Genomic DNA, 19,229 nt, shown 5'->3' with positions numbered 1-19,229 from the left:
CATGCATTTTCCCACATTGAGAAAGAAAGAGAGAAAGAGAGAAAGAAAAGGAAAGAAAAGAAAAGGTGAGGGAGAGAGACGTGGCACTGTAATAGCCATCCTCAAAATATGATCATGGAAAATAAAAAATGAAATCCATAATCATATTTTGAGGATGGTTATCACAATGACAATCCTCTCTCTCTCTCTCTCTCTCTCTGGTCAAAGTGGAAAAATGCATGCTACTGTCAGGTGGAGTACTGATAAGGAAATAGGAGGAAAGACTCATCACTGGGTGAAATAGGTGATGGGGATTAAGGAGTGCACTTGTGATGAGCACTGGGTGATGTATAGAACTGTTGAATTACTATATCGTACACCAGAAACTAATGTAACACTGTATGTTAACTATACTAGAATTAAAATAAAATATGATCATTGGAGTCATACACAAAAATGGGACACACAGAAAAAGTCGGTAATAGAATATCATATGACAGCTCCAACTTACAAGATACATTAGACAGAAAAAAAATGGGAAAGTGGTTCAATGAATCACACGCTGCAGAAAAAGGGAAATGATGTTTTTCTTAGATACTGGCATATTTAACCTGATAAACATAATTATTGACTTAGTAACACTAATTGTTTCCTGGCAGGAATAACAAGAGTGTTCCTCATGGTAACATCAGCTACTCAGCAGAGTATAAAAGGGGACAGAGGAAAGGAGACATTCAAATTCAAGAAACCACGTGGAAACCCACTTATACCCACTTGTGGAACCCCACTCCTTCCACTGACACCATGGTCGACTCCTGTTGTGGCTCCGTCTGCTCTGACCAGGGCTATGGCCAGGAGACCTGCTGCTGCCCCAGCTGCTGCCAGACCACCTGCTGCAGGACCACCTGCTGCCGCCCCAGCTGCTGCGTGTCCAGCTGCTGCCGCCCCTCCTGCTGTGGTCCCAGCTGCTGTGGCTCCAGCTGCTGCAGGCCCAGCTGCTGCATTTCTAGCTGCTGTCGCCCCACCTGCTGCCACCCCTCCTGCTGTGGTTCCAGCTGCTGTGGCTCCAGCTGCTGCAGGCCCAGCTGCTGCATCTCTAGCTGCTGCCGCCCCTCCTGCTGTGGCTCCAGCTGCTGCCGCCCCTCCTGCTGCTGCCCCTCCTGCTGCCTGCGCCCAGTCTGTGGCCGGGTCTCCTGCCATACCACTTGCTATCGCCCCACCTGTGTCATCTCCACCTGCCCCCGTCCCGTGTGCTGTGCCTCCTCTTGCTGCTGAGCCCCCTGCCCTGTGACCACCATCTCCATTTACCTCTGCCCCTCAGATATAGACTCTTTTTGTGCCAACCTTTAGGACACAGGACGTGGGGTTAATGTTGCTCAACTGAGTTGCATCTCATGATTCCAATGAGCCCATCACAGTCCCACTGACTGTGAGCACATTCTGGCCTCAGTCCAAATTCTACTTCTGGACCTCTCCCTTTCATCCAAGTGTGAATTTTCTTACAACACACCAACTACAATGTTGTATTGACCAATTCTCCCAAATTTTCCTTAATTTTGAGGCACCAGCTCATCAAGCTCAAGGAGTTGAAGTTTGATTTCAGTATCTCTACATTACAGATTTTTATAGTCTCTCTCTTAATTGTCCAGTGGATCCTCTTTTATAATTCTTATTCCCCAAATTTTCCTATGTTATAAACTCTATGCCAAAATAAACCACCATTTTCTTGTATGAAAATTCAGTGTGATGGTACTCTTCTATACGATTTTCAATGCAGTCACTGGGTAATATATAAGACTGATGAGTCACTGACCTCTACCTCTGAAACCAATAACACATTATATGTTAACTAATTGAATTTAAATTAAAAAATAAAAAATTAAAAAAAAGATTTTCTGTACAGTCTGGACAACTATATTTTACCTACATGTGTAGCACAGACAATATGGCTTTGTCAATTTTACAAAAGAGGGAGAGCCCACATTAGTCACAGCTTCGGTTTCACTGGCAGTTTTAAGTTCTTAGATAAAACAGATATTCTTGGGAATTCATGGATAAAAATCTGAGAAAAACTTTTTTGGAAAACCTGTAAGCAATTAATGCTCCCTGGGACATCTTTTCCATATTATATATCCGTGAAAGCAGTTACTAGTAATTATAAGGAAAATGAAATTGAATGTACCTGGGAGCAACTGATGATTTGGGAAAACATAATGAAAGGCTGAGGGTGATAAATCAGAGATTAAAGGACAAATGTAAAAGTCAGAGGTTTCACTGGCAGCATAGAAATGGACTCTCATAAAGGGTAAATAAAGCTGAAGACCAAGGCTAGGACTTCATCAGAGGAGGAGCAGAGCTCCAGAGGTGGTTGTTCATTCAGCCTAGGTAGTTCTGCCATGCCAAGGTAGAGAAGGGAACCCTGAGATATGAGATGGAGACGTCTAGATTGATGCACTTGAAGATCTTGTGTCCCCAAATTTCCCTGAACCCTCTGGGCTTGCAGAAGTAATCTGATTTCTTTGCTGACATTTAGTGTCACCTCCATTCGTGAAGATGATGCAGAAGCTTCAGTCTTAAAAACAGACAACACAAGCCCCTCTCACTACCTTCTCCCACCTCCCTTTGTCACAGACCAATAACTATGGTTAAGATACACAACTAACCCAGAGAATGGCTGAACCTGTTAATGGGAGACTATATCCCAAAAGATCTGTAGGACCCAAAGACTGCTTCAGAGATAGTGGTGTGCTTTTTCATCAGGAGGCCCATATTGTCCAGTTGTCTCCCTTTTTTGATGTTATCAGCTGTTGATGATCATCTCCTAGGACCATTACTTCATTTAGGCATAGCAAAATCATGATATTGCAATTCTATTATTCCACTCCCTGCTATTTATTAGCTGGCATAATTCCATAAAGAGAAACTTCACCTCATCAACATTTAGTAATCCAGAGAAATATTATGTACAGGAAAGGCAAAATAAATGTTTGATTCTTTCCCTTTATTTACCAGTTTGCATCCCCCAAGGATGACGAAAGAGTTTGTTTTTTTAAATTTTGCATTAATATGAACTCATGGATTTCAATATACTTGATGGTAAATCAATCCATTCCAGTTCATATCCCTCTACTGATGTTCAAATAAGCAACTTCAAGTTGGCCTCCAAGACCTTTCGACATAAATCTAGCACTCTGAAAATTCCTTGCTTTTTCATATAACAGGATATTGCAGACTCGTTTATACACTTCCTTCCCTAGACTTCTAATCAGCCATTTCTCTGAGGAGCCCCAGTTCCTTTCAGGAGGAAACAGTATTTGAGACCACAATTTGAAATATGCAGATGTTCATTACTACTAAATCACTTTCTTCTAGCTTTTTCAGCATTCACAACTAGAAAATAGGTATTTAAGTGGTAAACCATGTCATGAGTTTCTAGTGAGAACTACAGGGCTTTTATTTAACCTCATATATCTTATAAATCTCATTTCTCCTCTGCCAAAAATGTCTCAGTGATAACAATGTATTTACTCATTTTCTTTATTCTATAATGTTTGTCCAACAGTCTCAGGATAACATTACCAATACTAACAACAATACAGTTACTGCAAACAAACTTAAGACTGTTTTTCAGTTGTTTTACATATTTTTGATCTTGGAATAGTTGCTTTTTATGCATAAATATACAGTTAGGTTCTTTTGTTATTATTGTTGTTTTAATGATTTTGAGATTTAAAAATTTTTAATTTTGTTTTATAACCATGTAAAATATTGACATGAGTCCAAAGTCAAACCTACAGAACAAGGTATATTCCAATAATTTAGCTGTTATCCTGTCTTCTCCACTCTATCTCCTCTACCTTCTCTGAATCAACAAAAAAATTATGACTGATACTTCCATTATTTTTTCTTTTCTTCTCAGCTTTATTAAGGTACAATTGACATACAAAAATTGCACTTAAAGTACAGAATTTGATGTTTTGATATATACTGATAAAATCAACACCACCATAAAGGTAATGAACATCTATCACCCCCTTTGTAATTCTTTCCCATCCCCTCCCCCAGGGAACTACCAATCCACTGTCACTATAAATTTGTGTCGATTTTCTAGAATTTAATGGAATCCTACCATTGTGTACTCTGCCTTGCCTGGCTTTTCACTCAGTATAATTATATTGAAATTCATGTTGTCATGTGCATCACTAGTTCTTTTTTTTTTATTTTTCTGTATTTTCCAAGTTTATGTTTTACTTTAACCATTCTCTGTCTCCAGCTCTTTCCTGTGCACCTGTGTGTACGCGCCCTCTGAGGAATATGGAATGCTTCACAAATTTGTGTGTCATCGTTGTGCAAGGGCCATGCTAATCTTCTCGGTATTGTTCCAACTTTAGTATATGTGGTGCTTAAGTGAACACTAGTGCACGTTTTCTTTTTAATTTTTTTATTCTTATGTTAATCCCCATACATTACATCATTAGTTTTAGATGTAGTGTTCCATGATTCATTGTTTGTGCATAACACCCAGTGCTCCATACAGAACGTGCCCTCAATACCCATCACCAGGTTAACCCATCCTCCCACCCCCTTCCCCTCTAGAACCCTGTTTGTTTTTCAGAATCCATCGTCTCTCATGGTTCGTCTACCCCTCCGATTTCCCCCCCTTCATTCTTCCCCTCCTGCTACCTCCTTCTTCTTTTTGTTTTCTTAACATATATTGCATTATTTGTTTCAGAGGTACAGATCTGAGATTCAACAGTCTTGCACACTTCACAGCGCTCACCACAGCACATACCCTCCCCAGTGTCTATCACCCAGTCACCCCATCCCTCCCACCCACCCCCCACTCCAGTAACCCTCAGTTTGTTTCCTGAGATTAAGAATTCCTCATATCAGTGAGGTCATATGATACATGTCCTTCTCTGTTTGACTTATTTCACTCAACATAATACCCTCCAGTTCCATCCACATCGTTGCAAATGGCAAGATCTCATTCCTTTTGGTGGCTGCATAATATTCCATTGTATATATATACCACCTCTTCTTTATCCATTCATCTGTCGATGGACATCTTGGCTCTTTCCACAGTTTGGCTATTGTGGACATTGCTGCTATAAACATCGGGGTGCACGTACCCTTTCGGATCCCTACATTTGTATCTTTGGGGTAAATACCCTGTAGTGCAATTGCTGGATCGTATGGTAGCTCTATTTTCAACTTTTTGAGGAACTTCCATACTGTTTTCCAGAGTGGCTGCACCAGCTTGCATTCCCACCAACAGTGTCAGAGGGTTCCCCTTTCTCCGCATCCCCGCCAACATCTGTCATTTCCTGACTTGTTAATTTTAGCCATTCTGACTGGTGTGAGGTGGTATCTCATTGAGGTTTTGATTTGGATTTCCCTGATGCCGAGCGATGTGGAGCACTTCTTCATGTGTCTGTTGGCCACTTGGATGTCTTCTTTGGAAAAATGTCTGTTCGTGTCTTCTGCCCATTTCTTGATTGGATTCTTTGTTCTTTGGGTGTTGAGTTTGATGAGTTCTTTATAGATTTTGGATACTAGCCCTTTATCTGATATGTCATTTGCAAATATCTTCTCCCATTCTGTCGGTTGTCTTTTGGTTTTGTGGACTGTTTCCTTTGCTTTGCAAAAGCTTTTTATCTTGATGAAGTCCCAATAGTTCATTTTTGCCCTTGCTTCCCTTGCCTTTGGCGATGTTTCTAGGAAGAAGTTGCTGCGGCTGAGGTCGAAGAGGTTGCTGCCTGTGTTCTCCTTTAGGATTTGGATGGACTCCTGTCTCACATTGAGGTCTTTCAACCATTTGGAGTCTATTTTTGTGTGTGGTGTAAGGAAATGGTCCAGTTTCATTCTTCCGCATGTGGCTATCCAATTTTCCCAACACCATTTGTTGAAGAGATTGTCTTTTTTCCATTGGACATTCTTTCATGCTTTGTCAAAGATTAGTTGACCATAGAGTTGAGGGTCCATTTCTGGGCTCTCTATTCTGTTCCATTGATCTATGTGCCTGTTTTTGTGCCAGTACCATACTGTCTTGATGATGACAGCTTTGTAATAGAGCTGGAAGTCCGGAATTGTGATGCCGCCAGCTTTGCTTTTCTTTTTCAACATTCCTCTGGCTATGCGGGGTCTTTTCTGGTTCCATACAAATTTTAGGATGATTTGTTCCATTTCTTTGAAAAAAGTGGATGGTATTTTGATGGGGATTGCATTGAATGTGTAGATTGCTACAGGTAGCACTGAAACCTTCACAATATTCGTTCTTCCAATCCATGAGCATGGAACGTTTTTCCATTTCTTTGTGTCTTCCTCAATTTCTTTCATGAGTATTTTATAATTTTCTGAGTACAGATCCTTTGCCTTTTTGGTTAGATTTATTCCTAGGTATTTTATGGTTTTGGGTGCCATTGTAAATGGGATTGACTCCTTAATTTCTCTTTCTTCTGTCTTGTTGGTGTATAGGAATGCCACTGACTTCTGTGCATTGATTTTATATCCTGCCACTTTACTGAATTCCTGGATGAGTTGTAGCAGTTTTGGGGTGGAGTCTTTTGGGTTTTCCACAGAAAGTATCATATCATCTGCAAAGAGTGAGAGTTTGACTTCTTCTTTGCTGATTTGGATGTCTTTGATTTCTTTTTGTTGTCTGATTGCTGTGGCTAGGACTTCCAATACTATGTTGAATAGCAGTGGTGATAGTGGACATCCCTGCCGTGTTCCTGACCTTAGGGAGAAAGCTCTCAGTTTTTCCCCATTGAGAATGATATTTGCTGTAGGTTTTTCATAGATGGCTTTTATGATATTGAGGTATGTACCCTCTATGCCTATACTCTGAAGAGTTTTGATCAAGAAAGGATGCTGTACTTTGTCAAATGCTTTTTCTGCATCTATTGAGAGGATCATATGATTCTTGTTCTTTCTTTTGTTAATGTATCACGTTGTTGATTTGCGGATGTTGAACCAATCTTGCAGGTACAATAAAGTCTTTATTTCCAGGGATAAATCCCACTTGGTCGTGGTGAATAATCCTTTTAATGTACTGCTGGATCCTATTGGCTAGTATTTTGGTGAGAATTTTTGCATCCATGTTCATCAAGGATATTGGTCTGTAATTCTCCTTTTTGATGGGGTCTTTGTCTGGTTTTGGGATCAAGGTAATGCTGGCCTCATAAAAGGAGTTTGGAAGTTTTCCTTCCATTTCTAGTTTTTGGAACAGTTTCAGAAGAATAGGTATTAATTCTTCTTGAAGTGTTTGGTAGAATTCCCCTGGGAAGCCATCTGGCCCTGGGCTTTTGTTTGTTGGGAGATTTTTGATGACTGCTTCAATTTCCTTAGTGGTTATAGGTCTGTTCAGGTTTTCTATTTCTTCCTGGTTCAGTTTTGGTAGTTGATACATCTCTAGGAATGCATCCATTTCTTCCAGGTTATCTAATTTGCTGGCATAGAGTTGCTCATAATATGTTCTTATAATTGTTTGTATTTCTTTGGTGTTGGTTGTGATCTCTCCTCTTTCATTCATGATTTTGTTGATTTGGGTCAACTTTCTCTTTTCTTTTTGATAAGTCTGCCCAGGGGTTTATCAATCTTGTTAATTCTTTCAAAGAACCAGCTCCTAGTTTCGTTGATCTGTTCTACTGTTCTTTTAGTTTCTATTTCATTGATTTCTGCTCTGATCTTTATTATTTCTCTTCTCCTGCTGGGTTTAGGCTTTATTTGCTGTTCTTTCTCCAGCTCCTTTAGGTGTAGGGTTAGGTTGTGTACTTGAGACCTTTCTTGTTTCTTGAGAAAGGCTTGTATTGTTATATACTTTCCTCTTCGGACTGCCTTTACTGCATCCCAAAGATTTTGAATAATTGTGTTTTCATTTTCATTGGTTTCCATGAATTTTTTAAATTCTTCTTTAATTTCCTGGTTGACCCATTCATTCTTCAGTAGGATGCTCTTTAGCCTCCATGTATTTGAGTTCTTTCTGACTTTCCTCTTGTGATTGAGTTCTACTTTCAAAGCACTGTGGTCTGAAAATAGGCAGAGAATGATCCCAATCTTTGGTACCGGTTGAGACCTGATTTGTGACCTAGGATGTGATCTATTCTGGAGAATGTTCCATGGGCACTAGAGAAGAATGTGTATTCCGTTGCTTTGAGATGGAATGTTCTGAATATGTCTGTGAAGTCCATTTGGTCCAGTGTGTCATTTAAAGTCTTTATTTCCTTGTTGATCTTTTGCTTAGACGATCTGTCCATTTCAGTGAGGGGGGTGTTAAAGTCCCCCACTATTATTGTATTGTTGTTGATGTGTTTCTTTGCTTTTGTTATTAATTGCCTTATATAATTGGCTGCTCCCATGTTAGGGGCATAGATATTTACAATTGTTAGATCTTCTTGTTGGATAGACCCTTTAAGTACGATATAGTGTCCTTCCTCATCTCTTATTACAGTCTTTGGTTTAAAATCTAATTTGTCTGATATAAGGATTGCCACCCCAGCTTTCTTTTGGTGTCCATTAGCATGGTAAATGGTTTTCCACCCCCTCACTTTCAATCTGGGGGTGTCTTTGGTTCTAAAATTAGTCTCTTGCAGGCAGCATATCGATGGGTCTTGTTTTTTAATCCAATCTGATAGCCTGTGACTTTTGATTGGGGCATTTAGGCCATTTACATTCAGGGTAACTATTGAAAGATAGGAATTTAGTGCCATTGTATTGCCTGTAAGGTGACTGTTACTGTATATTGTCTGTGTCCTTTCTGGTCTATGTTGCTTTTAGGCTCTCTCTTTGCTTAGAGGACCCCTTTCAAGATTTCCTGTAGGGCTGGTTTCGTGTTTGCAAATTCCTTTAGTTTTTGTTTGTCCTGGAAGCGTTTTCAAACTCCTTCAATTTTCAATGACAGCCTAGCTGGATACAGTATTCTTGGCTGCATATTTTTCTCATTTAGTGCTCTGAATATATCCTGCCAGTCCTTTCTGGCCTGCCAGGTCTCTGTGGATAGGTCTGTTGCCAATCTAATGTTTCTACCATTGTAGGTTACATATCTCTTCTCCCGAGCTGCTTTCAGGATTTTCTCTTTGTCTCTGAGACTCGTAAGTTTTACTATTAGATGTTGTGGTGTTGACCTCTTTTTATTGATTTTTGAGAGGGGTTCTCTGTGCTTCCTGGATTTTGATGCCTGTTTCCTTCCCCAAATTAGGGAAGTTCTCTGCTATAATTTGCTCCATTATACCTTCTGCCCCTCTCTTTCTTCTTCTGGGATCCCAATTATTCTAATGTTGTTTCGTCTTATGGTATCGCTTATCTCTCGAATTCTGCCCTTGTGATCCAGTAGTTGTTTCTCTCTCTTTTTCTCAGCTTCTTTATTTTCCATCATTTGGTCTTCTATATCACTGATTCTCTCTTCTGCCTCATTTATCCTAGCAGTTAGTGCCCCCATATTTGATTGCACCTCATTAATAGCCTTTTTGATTTCAACTTGGTTAGATTTTAGTTCTTTTACTTCTCCAGAAAGGGTTTCTCTAATAACGTCCATGCTTTTCTCAAGCCCAGCTAGTATCTTTAAAGTGATGATTCTGAACTCTAGATCTGACATCGTACTAATGTCCATATTGAGTAGGTCCCTGGCAGTCGGTACTACCTCTTGTTCTTTTTGTTGAGGTGATTTTTTCCATCTTGTCATTTTGTGCAGAGGAGAATAGATTAATGAGAGAACAAAATGCTAGCAGAGTAACAACGTCCCCAGAAAAGATACTCTAAACAAATCAGAAAAGACCTGAAACAGTGGGAAAAGAAAGGGAAAGAGAGAAAAAAGAAAAAGATAAAGATAAAGATAAAAACAAACAAAAAGGGCGCCTGGGTGGCTCAGTTGGTTAAGCGACTGCCTTCGGCTCAGGTCATGATCCTGGAGTGCCTGGATCAAGTCCCGCATCAGGCTCCCTGCTCGGCAGGGAGTCTGCTTTGTCCTCTGACCCTCCCCCTTCTCATGTGTTCTCTCTCTCTCAAATAAATAAATAAATAAATCTTAAAAACAAACAAACAAAAACAGAACAAAACAAAACAACAACAAAAAACCAGAATGTGATCAAATATGATCAGGCTGGTATACAGATCAGTGCCACACACTAGATTTTGGGTGTATTTTGGTCTGTTAGAAGAAAGTGACTCCCAAAATTTTAAAGAAAGAAAAACCTATATATGTACAAAAATAAGGGTTGATATGATGAAGGGATGGAATATGACTAAAGATGGAAATTATAAAAAATTTTATAAAAGGAATTGATAAGAAGTTGTTTGAAAAAAGGAAGAAGAGGATTTTAAAAAAAAAAAAGGGAGAGAATGTGATCAGGCAGAGGAGTAGAAAAAAACCATATACTAGAGATTTAGGGTATATTTTGATCTGTTAGAAGAAACTATCTCAAAATTTTAAAGAGAGAACAACTTATATATATATGCCAAAAATATGGGTAACTACTATGAAGGGATAGAATATGACTCTAAAAATGAAAAATAAAAATGTTTTTTTAAAAAAGGGATTGATAAGATGTTGGTTGAAAAAGGGAAAAAGAAAAATTCAAAAAAAAGAAAAAAAGACAGTTAAAAAAAATTAACTTTGAAAGACTAAAGAATCATGGTAAAAAAGCCATGAATTCTATGTTTAGTATTCCCCTAGTGCTGGAGTTCTGCCGTTCTCATTGATGGGTAAACTTGGTCTTGGCTGGCTGTTCTCGCTGATCTTCTGGGGGAGGGGCCTGTTGCCGTGGTTTCCAAATGTCTTTGTCAGAGGTGGAATTGCCCCGCCCTTGCCCAGTCCGGGCTAAGTAATCTGCTCGGATTGCTCTCCAGAGCTTTTGTTCCCTGTGAGCTTTCCCTAGAGCTTTGGACGCGGAGAGTGAAAATGGCGGCCTCCCAATCTCCGCCTCGAAGGAGCCGAGAACTCGGGCCCCGTTCCTCAGTGCGCCCCCAGAGAAAAGCAGTCAGTCACTCCTGGCTCCCCGGTCTCCGGCCGCACTCCGTGCTCACCCGGCCTGTGACCGCGCATTTCTATCTCTGGCACCCGACCCTGGGTGGAGTCTCCAAACTCAGCAGATCCCTGCAGTGCGCTCCCGCGCTGCTCCTCCCGGGGGAGGAAGGTGAGTCTCCCCAGATCTGCCGCTTGTTGGGTCCCTGCTGGAGGAGCAGTGGCCCGACTGTGCTGCGGATCACGGTTTATGGCAACCCCGAGCTGAGAGCCCACGCCTCAGCTCCGTCTCTGCAGTCGGCTTCCCCGCTCCGATACCTGGGAGCTCTGCCGCACTCAGGCACCCCCGGTCTTTCTGTGACCCCAAGGGTCCTGAGACCACACTGTCCCGCGAGGGTTCCACCCCCAGCTTAGCCACTGGAGTGACGTCCCTCAGCGGAGCAGACTTTTAAAAGTTCCGATTTTGTGCTCCGCGGCTCTATCACTTGCCAGAAGCGGCCGCCGGAGGCCCCTCCCCCGCCATCTATCCTCCCGGATATCGCCTCGGATTCACTTCTCCGCACGTCCTACCTTCCAGAAAGTGGTCGCTTTTCTGTTCAGAGAGTTGTTGCTATTCTTTTCTTCGATCTCCTGTTGAGTTTGTAGGTGTCAGAATGGTTTGATCCCTATCCAGCTGAATTCCTGAGAGGAGACGAAATCCAGGTCTCCTACTCCTCCGCCATCTTGCTCCGCCCCCTAGTGCACCTCTTTTTATGACTGAGAAGTCTTTCATAGTATGGAGACATGACATTTGTTTATTCACCTGTTGGTAGACACTTGGGTTGTTTCCCAGATTTTTTTATATTACAAATAAAATCTCCATGAACATTTGTGAACAAGTCTTTATATGGACATATCATTTTAGTTTTATTTTTTAAATTTTAATTCCAGTGTAGTTAACATACAGTGTTATAGTAGTTTCAGGTATACAATATAGTGATTCAGCAATTCCATATATTATTCAGTGCTCCTCAATGTAAGTGTACTTTTTTTTTTTAAGATTTTATTTATTTGACAGAAAGACACAGCGAGAGAGGAAACACAAGCAGGCGGAGTGGGAGAGGGAGAAGCAGGCTTCCCACAGAGCAGGGAGCCCGATGTGGAGCTCAATCCCAGGACGCTGGGATCATGACCTGAGCCAAAGGCAGACGCTCAAAGACCAAGCCACCCAGGCGCCCAAGGTAAGTGTACTCTTAATCCCCTTCACTTATTTCGCCCATCCACCTATCCACCTCCTCTCTGGTAACTACCTGTTCTCTATAGTTAAGAGTCTGTTTTTTGGTTTCTCTCTTTTTTCCCCCCCTTCGTTCATATGATTTTATTTCTCTTGGGGAAATACTTTGGGGTGGAAGGCTAAGTCATATAGTAGGTGTCTTTAACTCTTTAAAATAAAAACTGCCTGTTGTACAAAGTGATTGTGCCATTTTATGTTCCTTCCTTGTATGAAAGTTCCAATGGCTTCATGTTATCACCAACACTTCGTAAGGTCAATCTTGTTAATGTCAACCATTCTAGAGTGTGTATGGTATTATCTCATTGGGGTTTTAATGTGAATTTTCCTAATGATTAATGATATTAAACATCTTTTCATGGGTTGACTTTCCATCTGTATATTTGCTTTGATGAAGGTCTATTCAAATCTTTTGCCCATTTTTGTTGGGTTGCTTATTATTGAGTGGTAAGAATTCCTTATATGTTCCATATACAAATCCTTTGTGAGATATGTGTTAAGTATTTTCTCCAGTGTGTGACTTGCCTTTTAATTTCCTAAACAGTATCTTTTTAAAAATTTTGATTTTAATTTCAGGTGGTTAAAATAGTGTTATATTAATTTCAGGTGTACAATAGTGATCCAACAATTCCATATATCACACTGTACTCATCACAAGTGAATTCCTTAATCCCCTTCACCTATTTCACCCATTGCCCACCCTTTGGTAACCATCAGTTTGTTCTCTATAATTAAGAGTCTGTTTCTTGATTGGTTTCTCTTTTTTTCCCTTTGCTCATTTGTTTTGCTTCTTAAATTCCACATGAGTGAAATCATATGGTATTTGTCTTTCTCTGACTGATTTCACTTAGCATTATACTCTCTAGCTCCATTCATGTCATTGCCAATGGCAAGATTTCATTGTCTTCTGTGGCTGAATACTTTTCCATTGGCGATAGAGACCCCATTTTCTTTATCCATTCATCTGTTGGTGGACACTCGGACACTTGGGCTTCCGTACATGGGCTGTTGTAAATCATGCTGCTATAAACACAGGGATGCATGTATCCCTTCGAATTTGTGTTTTGATATTTGGGGGAGGGAAGGGAAGACCCAGCAGTGTGATTACTTGATCGTATGGTAGTTCTACTTTTAGCTTTTTTTTTTTTTTTAGAATTTTTATTTATTTGATAGAGACACAGTGAGAGAGGGAACACAAGCAGGGGGAGTGGGAGAGGGAGAAGCAGGCTTCCTGCCAAGCAGGGAGCCCGAAGTGGGGCTAGATCCCAGGACCCTGGGATCATGACCTGAGCTGAAGGAAGACGCTTAATGACTGAGCCACGCAGGCGCCCCTACTTAGCTTTTTGAGGAAACTCCATACCATTTTCCACAGTGGATGCACCCCCCCCATGTCTGCATTCCTACCAATAGCATGGGAGGCTTCCCCTTTCTCCACTGCCTCACCAACACCTGTTCTTTCTTCTGTTGTTGATTGTAGCCATGCTGACAGGTGTGAGGTGCTATCTCATTATAATTTTGATTTGCATTTCCCTGATGGCAAATAATGATGAGCATCTATATGTCATCTTTGGAGAAATGTCTGTTCATGTCCTCTGCCCATTTTATAATCGGCTTATTCGCTTTTTGGGTGTTGAGTTTTATAAGTTCTTCATATATTCTGGATACTAATTCTTTATTAGACACGTCATTTGCAAATATCGTCTCCCATTCAGTTGGTTGCTTTTTAGTTTTACTGATCATTTCCTTCACTGTGCACAAGCTTTTTATTTTGATGTAATATCAATAGTTCATTTTTGCTTTTGTTTCCTCTGTCTCAGGAGACAAATCTAGAAAAAAAGTTGCTACAGTCGATATCAAAGAGGTTACTGTCTAAATAATATCTTTTGAAAAGTAAAATTTTTTTTGATGGAATCCAATTAATTGATTGCTCTGGGATGCAATTAAGTTGATTTAACAGTTTGATCCTTTCAAAACTTACTTAAAAACGGTGTGAGATGGGATCAGAGCACCCTTTACTCTAGGGAAAAAATTGCCCCACTCCTGAGGCAATATTATTCTAAATACTCTAACCAATGACCCCTGAATTCACTCTGGCTCATGGGAGCATGTGCTGTTTCTGGCCTGTGTCAGCTCCAAGAATTGTTTCCCTTGTCTTTTATGGAGGTAGGGTGGGGCAGTGCAGCTCTTTTTCTGCCCTTGGCTAGTTTTTTCATGCACATGCACTCATAAGTACTCAGCTGAAGATGCAGGTGGACCTTCTGCAGATCTCTGAGGTTCTCTGTGCAACTCTCTTTTTTCTGGTACTCTATCCTGTGAATTGCTGCTGACTTGGCCTCCTTCATCCCAACTCTGTCTCCTCAAGTCAGAAGGATTACCAGGCTCTACCTGGTTCTCTCTCCCAGAGCTGCACCCCCCAGAAACTCTCTTCAAGAAATAAACTGAGGCAATTCTAGGGATCACCTCATTTGTTTCCCCTAAGGTACCAGTGTTCTGACCCGACAGCCACTGTCTAAAAACCACTGTTTCATTTATTTTGTCTAGTTTTTTTAGCTGCTTCAGGCAGAAGGGTAAATCCAGTCCCTAAACTCCTCAGCAGGAAATATAAGTCCCTTTTTTTTCCCTCTGTTCTTCAATTATTTAAAAAAATTCATGTAATATAAGCAAATAGATTTTCTGTATGTGTTCCCTTATTTTTTTCTACCCATCAGCACTTATTTTTTTTCCAAATTTTCATTTAAATTCTAGTTAACATATAGTGTAATATTGGTTTCAGGAGTAGAATTCAGTGATTCATCACTTACATATAACACCCAGTGCTCATCCCAACAAGTGCCTTCCTTAATCCCTTCACCCATCTAGCCCATCCTCCACCCACATCCCTCCTTTATTTGTTTAGACACATTGTAGAACACTATAGACACTTTGCTCCATCTGCTTTATCATCTCTTAACAATATATCCTGGAGATTACTTCATAGTAGCATATAAAGATACTCCTTATTCCTTTTTACAGCTGAATAGTACTCTATCATGGGGATGCACCAGGGCTTATTCACTCCTACACTACTGAAGGACACCCAGGTTGTGTCTAGCTCTTGTTTTGTTTTTACAAATAGCAGTGCCATGAATAATCTTGCATAACATCTTTTTATAGTTTTGCCTGAGTACCTTGGATAATTTATAGAATTGGGATAGCTGAGTCAAAGAATAATGCCACTAATTATTGTCAAATCTTTTTAAGAAAGGTATAAGCATGCCTATTTCCACATAATCTATTAGACAATGTTGTCAAATTTTGAGTTTTTGACAGTCCCACAGGTGAGAAGTGGTATCCTGTATAATTTCATTTCCATTCCTATGTGTGAAACTGGGCATCTCTATATGACGAAGAAAGATCTTCATTTTATTTTTCCATCAGGTTTTTCCTCTTCTCCAGTCTAATTTTAGAAATGCTTTATATATTAAGGTCATTGGCTCTTTGTCTTTGGTATAAATTGCAAGTATTTTTTTTTTCATTCAGTCATTTGTCTTTTTACTTTGTTTCTGGTGAGATTTTAAAATATATTTTCTTTATTACAAATGATTATCTTTTCACTATCAGAATTTAATTGCAAAATGTATGTGTATACAATTGAAAAAAATATTAAATTATGCGTCCTCTTTAAGTGAGTTCTCCTGCCAACTCTACTGCCCATTTTGTAAGTGATCCTGGTTGACTCTCTTTGAAGTGCGATTGCATCACTATCCTCCTTACTGCTCCCATTGCCACCAATCTAGACAGGCATTCATCTCTCATCCCTAGCCTGCAACCACCACCTAAACTTTCTTCCTACTTCCTGTCACTCCACCCACCCCCAGCCAAATAATATTTTAAAAGCCTAGATGTTCTCTCACACCTTTCTCCCAACTGTGTGATGATACAATATCCACTTTCTTTGCACAAATTCAAGAATATCTTCACATTCTCATTTTAGCAGTGGATTATTATTTTTCTTTTTTTTTTAAAGATTTTATTTATTTATTTGACAGAGAGAGACACAGCGAGAGAGAGAACACAAGCAGGGGGAGGGGGAGTGGGAGAGGGAGGAGCAGGCTTCCTGCGGAGCAGGGAGCCCGATGTGGGGCTCAATCCCAGGACCCTGGGATCATGACCTGAGCTGAAGGCAGCCGCTTAACGACTGAGCCACCCAGGCACCCCTATTATTTTTCTTTACCATCCTACAAATACCAACCGGATAAGTCATTTACTCCATCAGAGGCCAAAAATAAACCCCCATTCAATAATATCCCCACTGTCTGTTTTTCTTTTCTCCATCCATCTAGATTATCTATAGTATGATAAAGGGTGAGTAAATGCCCTATGTTTTCCATAAATTCCACATTCACTCAACTATCATTCATTCAGATCAATTACTAGGCACCATGTTTATATGGTAAATATACCTATATTGGCTTATATAATAAGCCAATCTCTGACCTCATGGGGTATATAGAAGGATTGGGGGGGATATGAACCAATTATGATAGAGTGTGATACCCTATAGCACAGATATCTTGGAGCAAAAGGGAAAGAAGGATTCGTTTTGAATGTGGTAGATGTCAAGAAAGACATTAGAGATGAGTTGGTATCCAGACTAGACATTTATGTATGAGCAAGAGTTTGCTGAACTGACAAGGGAGAAAGCACACTTACACAAATGAAACAGTATGAGAAAGGACATGGATTACTCCTCACACCTGTTTGAAACTTCTAAGAAAGAACCCTATTGACTATATGACTTCAATCTATCTGAGCCTCAATTACCTCATGTCTGAAGAATTAAGAAAAGTTGTGACCACCTCTTAGAGCCCTTGTGAAGTATAAACAAGGTAACAAAGATGACTCAAAATTCCTGACATACAATAGGCACTCAAAAATAGTGTTAGTATTATCTCATATTTCATAAGTGTACAGATTTAAATACATAATTGTTATTTATCAACAATGTTCTACATGCTTGCCAAACCCCTACATATGTATCTTGTTTGTCTTATTCAAGTGCCTACAGGACACAGATTAAAGCTTAACCCCTTAGATATGATTTATAACAAGCAAAATACCTCAAACATAAGTTTTTGAGAGACAAAAGCTCAGAATATAAGAAAATATTCAATATACATATTCTATTGGGTATGTTCATCCACTAAAATAGGAGAAAAAATACTCCTTTATGATACCCTATCTCTGAAGAACATGTCCATAATAATTTTTAAAAGGGCCTATTCATGCCAATGGGTTTTTTACTATTTAATAGTAGTGAATCATTGCATTACAACTTTCAAATTGAATAGATTCAATAAGACAAAACAGATAGGAACTTTGTTAGGATCCTTCATACCTCACTGGCCATCCATAAAATCCAAAGGAATCACAGTATTCTCCACTGCACACAAGGGACACCCCCCCCCCGCCAAGATGGCTCTTTCATCCTATTTTCCTACCAGCATTCTCATATGACTTGTTGTTAACCTCTTGACAGCAGATTTAGTCATCATAAAGTCCATTCTCAACATACTATCCTGGAGTTAAATACATAAATGAAGATTTAATACTTGTGAAATCCAATGAAACAATGCCATGGGATGGGACTACTTTGGAAGACATATCAGACAAGGGAAGAAATAATGGGAGCTGATTCAATTGGTTTTAACCAAATGAGAGAGCTCACAGTACAACAAGAGAAGGAAATGGAGCCTTTTCTATATATAGGTATATTTACCAGATTAACATAATTATCTAATTTACTAAAACTAACTGATTTTCTATTAGGATAAACAACAAGAAGGGTCCTGCACATGGTCATAGTAGCTCTCAGCAGGGTATAAAAGTGACAGAGGGCAGGGAGAGATCACACTTGAGAACCTCATTCTTCTGGAAACCCACCCAGAACCTCCACCCTCTGACACCATGGTCAACTCCTGTTGTGGCTCCGTCTGCTCTGACCAGGGCTGTGGCCAGGAGACCTGCTGCCGCCCCAGCTGCTGCCAGACCACCTGCTGCAGGACCACCTGCTGCCGCCCCAGCTGCTGTGTGTCCAGTTGCTGCCGCCCCTCCTGCTGTGGCTCCAATTCCTATGGCTCCAGCTGCTGCCACCCCTCCTGCTGCATTTCTAGCTGCTACCGCCCCTCCTGCTGTGGTTCCAGCTGCTGCCGCCCCTCCTGCTGCTGCCGCCCCTCCTGCTGCCTGCGCCCAGTCTGTGGTCAGGTCTCCTGCCACACCACTTGCTATCGCCCCACCTGTGTCATCTCCACCTGCCCTCATCCCATGTGCTGTGCCTCCTCTTGCTGCTGAGCCACCTGCCGTGTGACTACCATCTCTGTTTACCTCTGCCCTACAGATGTAGACCCTCCTTTCGTGCTGAGCATTAGGACATATGAAGGCTGGTTGACCTCATTCAACAGGTTGAGCCTCATGATTCCAATGAACCCATCCCACTAACTCTGTGAGCACATTCTGGTTCATGTTAAGCTCCTTCCATTATTATCTTTTCCTTTCAATATTGGTGCCAAATATGGATATTAATCTATAATCCATCAGCTAAAAAATTAGCCCACTCCTCTAAATTTCTCTTTCTTCCTTATCACTTAGGGGCTCTAGATTATCCTTCCTAACAAAGTGAATATTATCTGTAACCCCTGTGCAGTACTGATTTGATACCCTTTGACCTGGGATTCAGTCATACCCTTAGACCTGGGGGTCCAGTTATGTAGTTTCTAAAAGAGTGAATTTCTTATGTTTTGTTGCTTCTCTGCTTTCTAATAAACTTTTCTACACATAAAAATTCATCAGTATTGTTCTCTATTGTTTTCATGATCATTTTACTCAGTAACTAGGCAACTATATTTTACATGATGATACAGGAAGAACACTCATGCTGAAACCACTTTGAGAATAAGTGCTATATCAAATATAGATAATTTAAGATATTGGAACAAAAGCAGCACATATGTATGTGCACATGTATATGTCTTAATATCCTAA

General features: G+C 40.3%; 1 protein-coding gene and 1 non-coding gene across 3 annotated transcripts; one reads left to right on the top strand and one right to left on the bottom strand.

Moving 5' to 3' along the window:
* Positions 1-734: 734 nt before the first annotated feature.
* LOC110593308 (keratin-associated protein 4-12-like) lies at positions 735-19,012 on the top strand. 2 transcript variants are annotated; one of them, XM_044921721.1, is made up of 3 exons: positions 735-1,155; positions 18,195-18,315; positions 18,409-19,012. In XM_044921721.1, exons 1-3 carry the CDS (start codon positions 784-786, stop codon positions 18,537-18,539), a joined length of 624 nt encoding a protein of 207 aa, XP_044777656.1. In that variant the 5' UTR covers positions 735-783; the 3' UTR covers positions 18,540-19,012. The 2 variants fall into 2 exon arrangements, with proteins under 2 accessions (XP_044777656.1, XP_044777655.1); XM_044921720.1 differs by having other exon boundaries at positions 735-1,148; positions 18,251-19,012.
* Positions 4,288-4,394, bottom strand: LOC123326833. Its single transcript, XR_006541364.1, has one exon. It is a non-coding gene; the product is annotated as a U6 spliceosomal RNA (small nuclear RNA).
* Positions 19,013-19,229: the final 217 nt, after the last annotated feature.

The sequence above is a fragment of the Neomonachus schauinslandi genome, chromosome 15 (assembly GCF_002201575.2).
Source record: "Neomonachus schauinslandi chromosome 15, ASM220157v2, whole genome shotgun sequence".
Taxonomy (NCBI): Eukaryota; Metazoa; Chordata; class Mammalia; order Carnivora; family Phocidae; genus Neomonachus; species Neomonachus schauinslandi.
Note: the sequence above shows the minus strand (reverse complement) of the source record. Positions and strands in the feature narration are given on the sequence as shown.